The following is a 15,788-nucleotide window of genomic DNA, read 5'->3' as shown; positions in this document are numbered from 1 at the left end:
TATTATATTATTTGCATGTCTTACCATGATGGGTTGTGGTTTATGTGTTTGTATGTATGTATAGTTAGTGACTTAAAAATTAGGTGATATGTGATTAAAAAGTAATTGGATATATTTTTTCTGAGTTGAATGATTTTTTTGAGTGAAGTTGCAAAAATACATGAACAAGAATTAGAAAAGTAATTCTGTTTAGATATTTCCAATAGTTCAGTGATCATTTAAGTAATGAAATAGGAATACTAAAGCACAATTTTTCCATTTTAACTTCAAATTTCTAAAATATTCTTAAAGCAATAGAATAATAGCATTAAAATATTTGTACTATGATGCAAAACAAAACAAACAAAAAAATAGAAAAAAAATCCGGTTGGAACGAAATTATGATTCATGTTATGTTTATTAAATTCGTATAAATTGACAACACTCGAATGGACTACTTCCTCTTTAACCAGACGATACTCAGATCGATTAAACTAATATCCCAAAGATATAAGGAAGCAGATTTGGTAACCTAAGGAAGAAACTTTATAATCAAATATGACATATGAATGTAAAGTGTGTATACAAAAATCTTGGTTAAAATTGTAGTATTTGCTCAACCAATATAAATTCTTATGGTTTTTAAACCCCAATTCTAATTAAATGGTACAACAATATAGATAACAACTTAGTATGTAAAGTATTTAATAAGGATAATAAAAGGCAAAACAAAACATAAAATTAGAAGAAGAAAAAAAACAAGAAAATAAACTGATTTGCATGTCATTATAAGCACCAAAACTTGAGCTCCCATCTCATATGATTAAAATCACAAAAATAGCCACAATAATATGAAACCTGTCAAAATAATTTTAAAAAACAACTCAAATTAAAGGAAATAAAAAATAAATGTGACAAATTAAATTAGAATAATAATTTTTAAAATTGTAAATATTTTTCAATAAATAAATAAATGAATCACCATTTTATTTTCGTAGTAGTTGTAGATGATGGTGCTGGAGGAGGCGGAGGTACTGGAGCAACGGGGCTTGGTACTGGCTCTGGCTTTGGACTTGGTGCTGGTGGTGGTGCTGGTGGAGGTGCCTGCACAATTCCTATAATTTTCGAAAGTCAAATAAAATGACATTATATCTTCTGTACCAAATTTTTTTTTAAAAAAAATCTCTTTTTTTTTTACATAAATAAATTTATTTAAAGAAGAAAAAAAAGTAACTAACCACAATAGAGTAGATTTTTAGGGGGAATGAGTTCTTTGGCTGGATTAGGATCAGAGTCATAAACTCTAATATAAAGTTCTTGTCCTAAGAACCAATTTTTCAATTTTTGTGACCTTAAATTCCACATCCCTGGATTGTCTAGATATACATATACAGCTGTCCATCCTTTTGGGTAAACCTATAAATATATAATTAAAAAAAAATCATACAATTTTAGCATATACTATAAAGTTTTAGGAATTTGACTACAGGGTTTATCGAAAGAGAGAAATCAATAATATAGTTAGTTAGTCACCTGAACAGTAGAACGAACAACTGGATCATGAAGATTATATGTAGATCGCGATTCAGGTTTCCAATTTCCAAAACCATACCTAAGATTTCAACAATTGAAATAACAAAATTATGATTATAAAACTTTATCTACTATAATAATGAAATTAAAAAAATTATTTTTTGTCATAATAATAAAATGTTACCCAACAACGAAGAAGCTAAATCCATCCAAATGCCAAGAATCCATGACTTGTAACTCATTCTTAAAGACAATTTCTAGCCAACCTTTGTGTTCACCAGACACAACAAATGTTCCATAAACAACCTCCGGTAGGCTAACGTTAGCCGGAAATTTATCGAGCTCGTAAACTCCGGCGCCGTTAAGGTAATAATCAGCCAGTTTCAATGGTGTTTTTGGTGTTGCATAAGATACATTGTTGATGGCATAATTTATCATACCATTCTTATAGTTCAATGAATTTTGGAGAACAAAAGTTTGTGACAATGTCACATTTGATACATTAAATGTACCTTGTGGATTAGGCCTTGCTGCACCTGTTGTCAAATTCCACCTGAAAAATAAATAAATTAAAGTTTAGCCTATCATGCAAAAATGGGGAAAAAAAATTCTAATATACCAAAAAGAAAAATAAATTTAACTTCGGAATCAAGGGTAAAATTAAAAAATAGTCATTTTCAGAACGTGTAATTGATAAATAGCTACTTGATGAAAAATAGTCTTCGGTGAAACCATAGACTGTTATGGATTTCAAGTTTAAAAAGGCTAAACTATGACGTTGTATCAAGGACACTATCATAGAGTTTCACCTTTTTTAAGTTCACAATCAATGTAAATGTTGTGGATTTTAAAAATTGTGACAATATCATAGATTTTTTCACTTGTTTAAGTTTGAAATCCACTATTGTATCATGGTGTTTCCCATCAAAAGCGGCTACTTTTCAAAGAATTTTTTAAATATTGAGTATTTTTTAAAGTTGATCTTAAAAGTAGTTTTACCAAAGTGGATGGGATCATTTGCAATTTACCTCTGTTTTTGGTTGGTCTTTTATTTATGATCATCATAATCACAAGGTTATATTTTCGTATCATAATATCTCACAAGTTATATCTGAACATGACTTTAAGTTATGTCCACTAGAAATAAGTTCGATTCCAAAAAGGCAAAAATGAAAATCAGCTCATTTAAAGGACAAATTTTAAAGATCAACCCAAGGCAAAACGGGCAATTAATTGAATTGGATGTTGCAACTAAATGGGCCTACCTGATGGATCTAGCTTGACTGATAGAAAAGTTCACATCAAATGGATCAGGCCCATTTGGAATAGGCCCATTAGCAGGTTTGGTTGAGTTTTCATAGTGTAATACACCAATAACTTGAAGAGTTTTGAGTTGAGTTGAATTAGCCATTTTTGCAGTTGCAACTATGTAATAATCAGCAGCATCTTGATCAGCTGTGACAAGAACAGAATATGATTGGCCCACGTGGATGTCGAGAGAATTTAACGTGATTTGATTGGTGTACGAGCCTTCGGTTTCCACCAATAGCAAGGTATGGTTTTCGATTCGAAAATTGAAACTCCATTCGCTTCCCACGTTTAAAATCCTCAATCTATACGTTTTTCCTGAAAATCAATAATAAAAAATGTCAATATATATTTGTTTGTACAAAAATAAATTTGTGATTTCTTACTAGATGGTCATTGTGAGAAAACATTAGACCGCGATCTAAAAATTTATAGACGCCAGTCTAATGTTTTTTCAGTCCCAAGAGTTATATCTGCACAACTTTTAAAATAGGGACGACATTTCGAGAATCTTTAAAATAAAAATAAAAAAGGAGGGGGAGGGGGGGGGGGGGGNGTTTATTACCTTGATTTATTGTGAAGGATTCATTGGATTTTGCTTTTGGATCTAAATATGAACCTTTCCCATTCATAAGCATCATGCTTGGAGTTTTATTGTAGCCTTCATGTGCCAACTTGTCTCCAATAACCTATTCATTTTTTTCAAAAATCTAAAATAATTTAGTTAAAGGAAATTTTAACTTTATTTATGCAAGGAAAAAAATAAATGTGAACAAATATAACTTTTTTGTTAGAAAGATGAAGCATGAAAATTTAGTATAACATAAATTTTAGGATGACAACACTTTTGATCCCTAAGTTATTGATAAATTCAGCTTTGGTCCTTATGATATATGACTTGTCATAATTAACCGTCAATCTATTAAAATGTGTGTTTTAGATATCTTCATGTAGAAAATAAGTTATATTTGAATATTCGTAGAACTATATTATCATCAAATATGAAGTAACAATACAAAGGGATGGAACGTATGAATAAGATTATTTACCTTGAAGCTATTTTCATACCAATCACCGATGAGAAGATCGAAATCCCCTTCGGGCTCCGCGAATGGGGGTTGGATCGTGACCCGATTGTTAATTCGAATTGGGCCGAATGCTCCACCGGCCTTTTCGTAATGTAGGCTTGGGAAATAGAAGAAACTTCCAATTTGATCTTTTAATTGAAACTCGTAAGTCCAATTAGTATTGGGCCGGATCGCACAATTGGTACCCGAAACACCGTCTTGCCAGGAGTTATGCCTTTGTTGGATCCCATTCCTATAAGGCCCAATAAAGAAAAAGTTCCTTGTTATAGGGTGTATCTGGTACGAAGAAAAATATTTTCCATGAAAAAATATGTTGTAAAAGTAAGTTTACATAATTTAGGTGAACACTATGGTATGGAAGTGGAGTTGATGGGGCCGGGCAGGACGGGGAGGGGAAGGAGAAATTGGGGTGAGTTTGGAGGTAGGGTGGATTTGCAGGGCGAAGTGATCTTACACTATAACAAAAATAGCTTTTAGCAGCAATAAATGTGCACATTAACAAAGAGCGCTAAATTTTTTATCGATATCAGTTAATTGTCGTTGAATCTAATGTTGCTATATGCTTTAGGGACATTTACAAAAATGTTAATTGCCTCTAAACAATATATTTAACGATAAGTTAGCTCATAATGTTTTATTAAAAATATTCTTAGAATTTACCATGTAATAAGGACAGGATATTTGTCCATATCATTGAACACATTGACATGAATATTATCATTGGTGGTTGCGTTCAGTAGAGGACCAGGAAATTTACCATTGATAGTTATCACCTGGAAAAAAAAAAGTCGGTGAGTTCTGAATGAGTATTTTTATTTTTTTGGCATATCTATAAATAATTTGAGTGTAAAGTAACGAATTTGATTAACTTCGCCCTAGATCCACTTTTGCATTCACTAACATAAAAAACATAGGCGGATGAGACATGAATAACGAGTTCACCAAAACCTAGTGACTTTGATTCAAATCGTGCATATATTGTATCAAAAGAAAATATGTACTAAAGTTAATTGATGACCTCAATACCTAGCACTTGAAGTAAGTTACTCCTAAAATTATATCTATTGACTTCGCCCTAGATTCGTGTTTGCACTCACTAACATTAAAAAAAAATGTGGTGGATATAAAATTGAATAACGAGTTAAGCCAAACCTAGTGACTTGGATTCAGACATTGTATATTTGTCAAAAAATTCATGAATATATACAAAAGTTAAATTCATGATAATCTCAATTACTAGCACTTGAGACTATATCCTAGAATTCAAAAATTATAATCCCAACTGTCTCTAAATTTAGAATCATTTACTAGCACTTAAGACCATATCCTAATTAAAATTTAAAAACTATAATCCTGACTCCGACTCTAACTTCAGAACTCATTCAGTTACACTTGACACCGTGTCCTCAAATCCAAAAGCTATAGTCCTAACTTTGCCTTTAACTTTAGAATTCATTTACTATCATTTGAGGTCGTGTCCTAGAATTCAGAAACTATAATCCTAACTTCATCTCTAAATTCATAACTCATGAGATCGTATCCCAAACTTCAGAAACTATATATAGTCCCTCTAATTTTATAACTCATTTGCTAGCACTCGAGACCTTGTCCTAAAACCAAAAACTATAACCTTCCTCCGCTTCTTAATTCTGAACCCATAAATTTAAATTCTAAATACGCCTTCGATAGAAAACAACTCTAAATAATAATTAAAAAAAAAAAAACTTGGAAGAGTTTTGAGATCATACTGGTTGATCCACAGATACTGGTTTGATATTATAATCTTCATCAACATGCCACTCAAGAAATATTTCTTCTCCATTAATAATAATAACTTGCATAGAAAAAAAACAAAATAAAACCAAGAAAAGAACTAGCCATATTGGTAATTCCCTCATTAATTCTCTCCTTAATAACTTATTAATCTCACTATAATGATGATTAATGAAGTTATAAGCTATGTTTTAGATAAGAAATTAGGCAAAATATGAAAATAATTAGATTCTTATAGTTTGTTTGTTTTCATAGCATTGTTTTTGTCTAAGAAAAATACAACTATACATTTGCTGTAGCCTGCTAATTATTTTAATTAGAGAGAGTCTTAAATAAGGTTAATTTAACTTATTTGTTATCGACAGGATATTAACTTCTGTGAATATTTTATTTTCTTAAGAGATTATTTAATTTAAAAATATTTTAACAAAAAAGACAAACCAGTAAATTACAAATGTTATAATACCATCCAAATTTTTCTCATTGTAATTCTCTTTCTCGTAATCGTCTATTCCACGTCGATGTGTACTCTCTACGTCTTAAAATATTTATCACGTTTCTTTTTTGACAGACGAATTATTTTTTAAAAAAAAAGTCTATATTTTAAGATGTATTTTTTTCACGAAGAATTGCAATATACAATAATTTTCGTAGTTTTTCAATATCTGGATTTTAATTTTATAATATTGAATGGATTTAATTAAATTTATGTTCGAAAATTAATTAAATTGACTCTCAACAAGCGAAAATGTGAGTGAAGTTTCAAAAACATCAATTGAATTATTAAATGAAAATAAAATGAAGAGGTTAGAGTAGTTAATCTTCCACTGCCTTTTGGTACATCAATTTAGTTAAATTGGTAATGAATAAGCACTGTCACGTTAATCTACAAAATGTATTAAATTATATTTATCGATGTTACGTTAAAAGTATTTACGTATGACGTGTTAATTATTCAATTTATTACATCGTAAAATTAAGTTAGTAATTAAATAACTCAAATATGCCCATAGATCATTTCTAAATATTATCACGTGAATATTATGTAAAATGAATTGTTACTAATGTTACATCTTTTAGGGGAAAAAACTTGAGAAAAAACCCCAAAATATAGTAAAAGAGACATACTTTTGCTAGCTTTCCAAACCTAATTAACTATCCTTTTTGAACCGTCCATAATTCGTTTATTTATTAACTCAATTCTTTTCAACTCATTTGGTTAACGCGCTTTCCTATCGTGCATCTCTTCTATCACATACCATGAGTTAACGCGCTTTCCTATCGTGCATCTCTTCTATCACATACCATGTACGATCCGCTTAACTAAGTCGAATTTGGAGGAACTTTATTACCAATTTAGATCCTAACTAATTCAAATTCACATCAAAACACCCCACCAAAAGGTCCCACTTTGGAAAAGTACTCCACCAATGAGGATTTTATTCGTGAGCTCAAATCATAAACCTTTAATTAATCCTGAAGAATCACTTACTATTCCACCAAAAAGGATTTTATTCGAGAGATCAAATCTTAAACCTTTAATTATAATAATGAAAAAGTACTTACTACTCCATCAATAAAAAGAATTTTATTCCCGAGCTCAAATCATAAACCTGTAATTAATAATGGAGAAGTACTTACTACTCCGTACTTTTTTTCAATGTACAACTTTTTACAACCACCAACGCAAAAGGTGATGTGTACGTAGTCTTCCATCCGTACCTCTACCTTCACATCCTTATTTTCGAAAAACTTTCGACTTATGTCTAGCATATCAAAGCAGGTAAGAGAGAAATCCAATAGAGAAAATACAATAACCGAAACAAAGGAAACAACAGGCGTAATAACAAATCGAAGAATAAGAAAGTAGGAGAAATATTACTTATAACAAAAAAAAATATTGTTTTGATACAAAACTTGTACATCTCTCCACAAGATGATGATATATATATATATATATATTGTACATGTTTATATTGAACAACTTTCTTTAAGCCACAAAATTAATTTGGTACAAGTCCTGTTACATCTCCCCATGAGATAAACGAGGCTTTATGGCACCATTCTTGTAAAAGATTTTAACAAATGAAAAAAAAAATCTTTACATCTAAGTACACGAACGTAATCTAGCTACGGCAAGCGAAAAAAAGAACAGTACCTTCACTAGATTGAACGATGAGCTTGTCGTCTGACTGCACATCCTTGTAACGAGCATCACGCTCCGTTCATGAGTTTTCCTCTGAACTTCAGTATAGTTTAGCACAAGTATATATCAACTAGGAGCAACAGTTTCCGCTACGTTGAGACTTGTGCACTTCTTTCTGTTTCAAGATTGGTTTTTTCACTACTGCAGAACCTTTCTCCACTAGACTTGGTACATCTAGTATCTGTAAGGGAAATTTGAGCAGTTTTAGCAAACATCAAGTGTACGGAATCACACGCTGCAACAACTAGCTCGCGAATTTGATGAAGCAGCCAGAAGAGATCACGCAGAATAGTTCAAAGCTCGTCTCTCCTGGCCGCTTCATCAAGTCTTAAGATACTTTGAACTATATACTATCAGAGACGCATAATGCTTCGAAAGTGAAATATTTGGCATAAGAACCAAACTAACAAAAAGCATAGTATGGTGTTCGTAATATCTCATATTTCAAACTTTCAGCAATTAACATCAGCTCAGAAGGTATATAGCTGTACAAAGAGTTGTTTCCCTGCATGTCGAAATAACTAGATACAATTCTACATAATTGTAAGGGTTGGGAAAAGTTGAAAGGGTATTGTAGACGCGTGTATTTACGTCTGAAATCTTATTACAATATTATTGTGTTTTGTTGTCTACGAACAATTAGGGAAATAAATTTCACTAGCCCCTTTTTGTTTACCTCTTCCTGTGTATTGGCAATCCAAATATCTATACACACGGCAACAAGAAACTACGATCAACTATATCTTTAACCATAGTGGAGAAAAAGCGCCTTTGAGGAGTACCTTAAGTGTGAGATCTTTAAAACATAGCTGCACGTTTTCTCTTGTCCTAGCGCTACATTCGAGAAATAAACAATTGTGCTCCTTCGCAAATGCCAGGCCTTCTTCTCTAGTTACAGCTCTTTCACTATCCTGAAATAAGTTATGTCAGCAAAATGAGCAAATTCACCGTAATTGAGCTTGAGATGAGAATACTCAAGCATGATTGATGGGACGGAAATCATAAGACAATTAAAGTGGCTTTAGCAATGTTTTTCGTCAAAAGCAAAGTGTGAAACACTTCAACTTCAACAAAAAATTACTGATTTGTATAAGTGAACTAGTGAAGCTGTAACATGCATTGATCAGGTTCACAGACCGTGACTCGAGAATATAATATTTCACTCTTTTAGTAATTTTTTGCCAAGTCGTAAATAGGACATTTTTTTCAAATACAAATGAACCACCAATTTTCACATTTTGTTCCTCATCCTAGGTGAATTCAAACAATAAAATGAATGGATTAACCCAACATTTGACGTCATCATGATACAAGGATAAGCTACACTCACCCTATCAACTTTGTTCCCAACTAGCATCTTGATACACTCGGGATTCGTGGAGTAAGACTTTATATCCTTCGCCCAAGTTTCAGATAAGTTTGTAAAGGTCTCTCGCCTTGTTACATCATACACTAAGATTAGAAAAGATCAATATTAGACAACGTTAAAAATAGCAACTAGCAGTTCACTCCACAGCAATGACACAAATTAAGCACATATCTATCAATCATAAACTAATTCAGAAAGCAAGAGCAGTTATCTCTGATGTCTTACCTAGAATTATTCCGTGAGCCCCTCGATAATATGAGCTTGTTAATGCCCCAAACCTCTCTTGTCCAGCTGCATAGAGATAACGGATACTCAAAACCCTTACTTGAAATTGCATAAAAGGGGAAATTGACAACTTTTACGAAGAATAAGTTGAGTAACATGAAATTTATGTCGGTGCATTTTTCGGAAGAAGGCACACGCCTACCAATACTGAACAGATTGTACTGTATACAATTTCCTATATAAAATAGCATAACAGCAAAATTATGTTTTATTACCTGTATCCCAAATTGTTAATTTCAACCTCTTGCCACCAACAGTTAACATCCTGATTTTGAAGTCCACACCTATATTTGTATTAAGAAAATTCAACAAATAAGCAAAAAGAGTGGCGATTAGAACTCATAAACTTAACATCCTAAATCCGCTTCTGCCTTGATTCTTTCCACGGAAAAAAGCTAGTCTTACTAGTCTATACTTCCACTCATCATAATCCTAGTAAAGAAAGATATAAAAGGTAAAGAAATTAAGAGCATCACAAGTGCAGCAAATACATATAATACTTATTTGAATCTCAAAATCCAAAAAGTGTCACATAAAATGAGACGAAGTGAGTAATACAAGTCCCATTCCCCGATAAAGTAACTTGAAGAAAACCATAGTGGAAATCAGAAGCAGAGCTATAGCTAGCTCTGCCTATGGTTTGTATTTAAAAATTCCACTTAATAACATAGGTAACTTTATTAAGAACCAATGAACTACGTTTTTCTAAAATCTAGAATCCATTAACTCAAAATTCTAGCACCACCTATGATCCGAAATCCATCAACTCAAAATCCTAGCTCCGCTTATGATCCAGAATCCATCAACTCAAAATCCTAGCTCCACGCCTCCGCCTATAATCCAAAATCTATCCACTCAAAATCCTAGCTCCGCCTATAATCCAAAATCCATCAACTCAAAATCCTAGCTCCACCTATAATCCAAAATCCATCAACTCAAAATCCTAGTTCGACTTATAATCCAATATCCATCAACTCAAAATCCTAATTCTGCCTATGACACGAAAAATGATTAAACTTCAAACTCAACCAACCAAACAACAACAAACCCAGTATTATCCCACAAGTGGGGTCCACAGAGCACAGTTTGTACGCAGACCTTACCTCTACCCCTACCTTGTTATTCCAATCAAACTCAATCAAACAAAAAACACAAATACAACATATAGCTAACAAAGATCAAAACTTTAAGTGAAAACAACAACAAATTTATAAAAAGGGTGTTTGAATTTTTTACTTACCAACAGTTGGAGAAAGATCATGAAAAAGATGATGTGAAATAAAAGTGAGAAGAAGACTACTTTTTCCAACCCCAGAATCTCCAACAAGCAGAATCTTGAATGAATAATCATAACTACTACTAAATCCAACGTTGTGATTCTTCCTTGTACCCATCATCAAGAAAACCTTAAAAACACTAATTTTAAGTACACATACTTGAACACTTGATTAAAAAAAATCTCTTTTTTTCCTAAAAATCTCACAGTCAAAGTTCGGTGAAAACAAGAAAGAAAAAACCCAAATTAAAATAAAAATAAAAATGAACAGTGGGTATTGAAATTATTAAAAAAAAAATGAATTTTGAAAAAGAAAAAGTAGAATGAAACAAAAAAAAAAATTAGAGTTGGCGGGTGAAATAGTAGCAGCATATTTAGTAGGACAAATGTTGTCTATTCCTAGAGACATTTGTCAGAATATTTGTACACGCGCCAGCACAAGGAAGAAGTTGATCTTATTTATGGGACCGAACGATTGATATTCGATTCGATATTTTTAAATTTAATTTTAAGTAATTAAAAGTAGATTTTTTTTAATTTTAATTTGTTTGTTTTAATTTTATTGTAAAATTAATTAGTCCATTAAGAAAAGAATGCTTCTTTCGTTTTTTTTTTATAATTTTTAAATTTTAATTTTTCGTATGTCATATTTAAGAGTTAAGACAGTAAAATTAAATAATAATTTGATATAATTTACTTAACTTTAATTTGAAACTATAAAATTCAAAAGTCTTGTTATTTACTTTCTTAAATTTTTGTGTCAAATCAAAATCAGATAAATAAATTAAAATAACGAGAGTGCTAAATGGTACCAAACTTTTTAGATTTGATATAATATAATAAAATTTCGATCTAGATTCGATTTTATAATTCAATAAAATAAGTTGCGCCTCTATTTTTAAAATATATATACATTTTGTTGTTATTTCTTGTTTGTCTTCTTTTGTTTGAAAGTTTTCCACGTTTCCGTGCATTCATATGCAATATTTTACGTATTAAAAAATATTTCCGTAATGATTTGACTAATCATGAAATTTATAAATTTCCTTCTAGATAAATGTAAATAATATTAAAAGAATAGTTGAAATTTAGTGTGTCCATATGGAGTAATGTTGAATTTCTTGCGATATTTCGAAATCTAAGTTATAAAATATTCTTGTAAATAGTAAATTTATTATCGTTTGAAACGTAAAATAAAAATATAATGTATGGACAACTAATTCCGACAATAAGGGGTGATAAAGATGAAAAATATAATAAACTCTTTTGCTGAAATTTTATTTATTTTGAAGATTTTTTTTTAAAAAAAATAGTAATTTGTAATTGATTAATCAATTCAAATGTTTGATACGAAAATTTATCAAAAATAATAAATCTACTTTTAAAGTAAGGATAATATTTATATATATTCTATCCTCTTTCAAATTCAATTTTGTAAAACTACGTATTTATATTATTGACGTTGTCACCTCAAATAGTACTTTTTAAAAAATTATAGACAAATATAAAAGCACAAATAAAGTCAAAAAAATTGAGGATGTCGATACTATAGATATAGTTAGCACTCCCTCCCTCTCATAATATTTGTCGCATGCTTTAGAAAAATATCAATTCAAAGGAGTATTTAATTATTATTTTGTTGACTATTTTGCCATTATTTATATTTAAAGATATAATTTTTTTATTGAATATTTATTTTATTTATGTGTCAGAATCAAAATGTTTATAACTTTGAAAAACAATTATTGCATTAAGTGTAAAATGGCAATAGAATAAATAATTTTGGCTTAAGTTTTTTAAAATAGCAACTCATGTTTTAAAATAATTTTTTTAGCAAGGACCATAAATATTTCTACTATATTATAAAAGGCAGTTAACCTGCTCAAGCAAGCAGCTTGAGGGTGTTTTTGTAATTTTAATATTTCTAGCATTTTTCATTGGCTTGATTTGTACATCTATCAAAATTAATTTGCTATTTTTAATTGTAAAGACAATTTTATCCTTTGTAGGTCAAGTCTATTTTTGTGATGAATCACTTTGGTGTCCGCATACATGATTGCCAAGTGTTGCTAGAATTAGGGGTGCGCATCGGTCGGTTCGGTTCGGTTTTAGGTGTTATTGGTTCGGTTTATCGGTTTTCGGTTTGTAAATACTTCAAACCGATAACCAAACCAATAACATATTTCTTATCGGTTTTTGGTTAATCGGTTTATGGTACTTAACGGTTCGGTTTTCGGTTTAACCAATAAGAAAATACTCATATATATTATATACACGATAAGAANGAAAAAATTTCACTTATTTGTTTTAGTAAATTCAAATTAAAATCGCATTATATTATTTTGATGGTATTTTATTTGTCTTATTTTTAAAAAAAAAATGATCATAGACTTAAAATTATATTTAAATTATCATAAAATACAATAACTAATAACTTAATATATCCGCGTGTGTATTTAAATATATTATGTAAAAGTTACTATTTATCATAATAACTGACAATTTATAACATTTACAAAAATAAAAAATAAAAAATTGGTCGATTCTCAAAATTCTATCATTGTTACATAAATTGCAACATAGGTTAACTGCCTATTATAACATAATTTATCTATGTTGACATGCTGCTTGCTTGAGCAGGTTAATTGTCTTTTATAATATAGTAGAATAACATTTTATAATAACGTAAAAAGTAATATAAATTACAATAAATATTATTTAAAGTAGGGATATGGGTCTGAAAAATATCTCAACTTTGGTTGGATTTTCTGTTGCGATACTAAACTTTCATGAGGACTTATTACCTCCCTAGACTATTTAATACCATATTTTAAATATATATATTTGCCCACGTGGACATAAAAAATAATGCAAAATTATAAATAGTAATGTGTCCACGTGGGCACATATATACCTTTAAAATACACTATTAAATAGTTCAAGGGTAAAAAATACGCTATTAAATAGTTTAGGGAGCTAATAGGTCCTTATGAAAGTTTAGTATCGCAACAGCAAATTCGACCAAAGTTGGTCGCAACAGCAAATTCGACCAAAGTTGGGGTATTTTTCAAACCCTTATCCCTTTAAAGTACTTAATTATATTAAAAAAATTATTTAGCCTTTTAAATTACATATGTGTCACATAAATTGAGACAAAAAAAATAATATGTATTGGGCCCGTGCTTGCACGGACTCCTAATAGCTAGTTTTAAGATAAGAGGTACAAGATCTCATTATGTTATCTCAATTAGAAACTAAGCCTAAGATCAATTCATATTAGTTGCCAATTAAACCAACCCCAAGCTGTTTTTTATTCAGATGATCTCATTGAATATTTTTAGTTAACCAACAAAATCGTTAGTTGCCTCGTTGGTTGGGTGTGTGTGACTATATATTAGACTTGTACGATTAAACAATTAAGTTTCGAAAATTTACTTTATGAGAATTTCAAAATTTTGTAGGGACGAACACTTGTCATGTGTGGTAAAAAAATCAAATAAATGTCTTATTTTGTCACTCAATATGTCGAGTTACTTTAACATGGTTCTCTCACATGCCTTGGTATATTCCACTTGTTCATTTTTGTCGATTTAGGGTACATCTAGTTCATCAGAGAATTGCCTAACTCTCAATTTGAAGTTTTTTTCGAAAGTTTCAATCTTATTAACTATGATAACAATCATGATTATAAATAACCTCATAACTATATATAATAGGATAGTATACTCTGCTCTCTCGCGATTCCTACGTCATTTTTGGTTAAAAATTCAAACAAATGTCTTGTTTTGTCACAGTAATCAAAATAATGGGGTCAATCATTAAGATGTTACCATGATTATAATATGTTTAATGGAAAATGGAGAACATATTAATAAAATCCTCTCCATCATTATTAGTGGAAAATTTCAAATTTATTGAAAGTTTTGTTGGCAATCTAATCAATAATATAATTGGCTGATATATTTGCATGGTCCATTTGGGTGTCTCTATCAATTTGGATCCTAATAATAATAATAATTACACTTTAGCACTCCTGATTTAATTATCAACCTGTTTTTCTTAATTAAAAATATTAGGACTCTACTACTGCCACTTAAATGATAAATGATCTTAATTACAATGTTACCCTTTTGGTACTTGAGTTTTTAATAGTTTTTTAATTTAGTCCTTGTGAATTATTGTGATATATGATTAAACATATTTAACATTTAATTACACGAAACATGTACTTATAATTCCTTTGCTTATGAATATTCATAAATTTACCATGATAATCAATCGTTTCATAACTTGATTACATGTGTTGCATTAAGTTTGAATTTTACTTTGACAGTAATAAAGTTTTAAAATAGTCTAATTATAACATGCTTAATTAGACTTTACGAGAACTAAAATCAAAATGTACCAATACTAATGGACCAAATGTGCTATTAAAATGCATTCATTGTTAATCTAGCAATTATAATGTACTAATTCAAGGATTAAAATGTGTTTTATTTACTTTCTTTAAGAAAAAATTGTTTAATTCAAGAATCAAGAGTGTTCATTTTAGTTATTTCAGTCCATGTAAATTAATCCACAAATATATTTTATTTACCTTATATATCATGATAAAAATGTTATAAATACTGATCCCTTCATAATGCACGTATATATTTCTTCTGCAGACAACAACAATGACAATCAAACAATTGTATTGCGAACGGTGAATATACTTCCTTCGTCCCAAAATACTTTATCGCTTTAATATGTAAAAAAAAAAAAAGGGCAAATATAGTAAACTATTTCTAACTAAACTTTCATATTGAAGAACAACTTCTTTTTAGTAATGTTAAGTAATAAATTAGTGTAACTTCATAAATAATATCTTATATTTATTAATTTTTTTAATGGACGTGAAATGAGCTAAAGCGACACTTATTTTGAAACGAAAAAAGTATCTCAATATCAAAATACTAATCAAATATTATA

The 15,788-nt window shown here is 30.0% G+C and overlaps 2 protein-coding genes across 2 annotated transcripts; both read right to left on the bottom strand.

Moving 5' to 3' along the window:
* Positions 1-794: 794 nt before the first annotated feature.
* On the bottom strand, positions 795-3,461 carry LOC125844006 (monocopper oxidase-like protein SKU5). The gene is made up of 7 exons (XM_049523222.1): positions 3,386-3,461; positions 2,778-3,138; positions 1,697-2,065; positions 1,513-1,591; positions 1,218-1,395; positions 962-1,094; positions 795-837 (listed from the first exon to the last, which is right to left on the bottom strand). The coding sequence occupies exons 1-7, from the start codon at positions 3,459-3,461 to the stop codon at positions 795-797; spliced, it is 1,239 nt and encodes a 412-aa protein (XP_049379179.1).
* Positions 3,462-7,607: 4,146 nt separating this feature from the next.
* Positions 7,608-11,013, bottom strand: LOC125844012 (ras-related protein RABC2a-like). Its single transcript, XM_049523233.1, has 6 exons — positions 10,782-11,013; positions 9,757-9,825; positions 9,482-9,547; positions 9,218-9,339; positions 8,670-8,798; positions 7,608-8,068 (listed from the first exon to the last, which is right to left on the bottom strand). The coding sequence occupies exons 1-6, from the start codon at positions 10,936-10,938 to the stop codon at positions 7,958-7,960; spliced, it is 654 nt and encodes a 217-aa protein (XP_049379190.1). The 5' UTR covers positions 10,939-11,013; the 3' UTR covers positions 7,608-7,957.
* Between the last annotated feature and the right edge of the window lie 4,775 nt (positions 11,014-15,788).

This window comes from Solanum stenotomum, chromosome 11 (genome assembly GCF_019186545.1).
Source record: "Solanum stenotomum isolate F172 chromosome 11, ASM1918654v1, whole genome shotgun sequence".
Taxonomy (NCBI): domain Eukaryota; kingdom Viridiplantae; phylum Streptophyta; class Magnoliopsida; order Solanales; family Solanaceae; genus Solanum; species Solanum stenotomum.
This window is presented reverse-complemented; position numbering and strand designations above follow the sequence as displayed.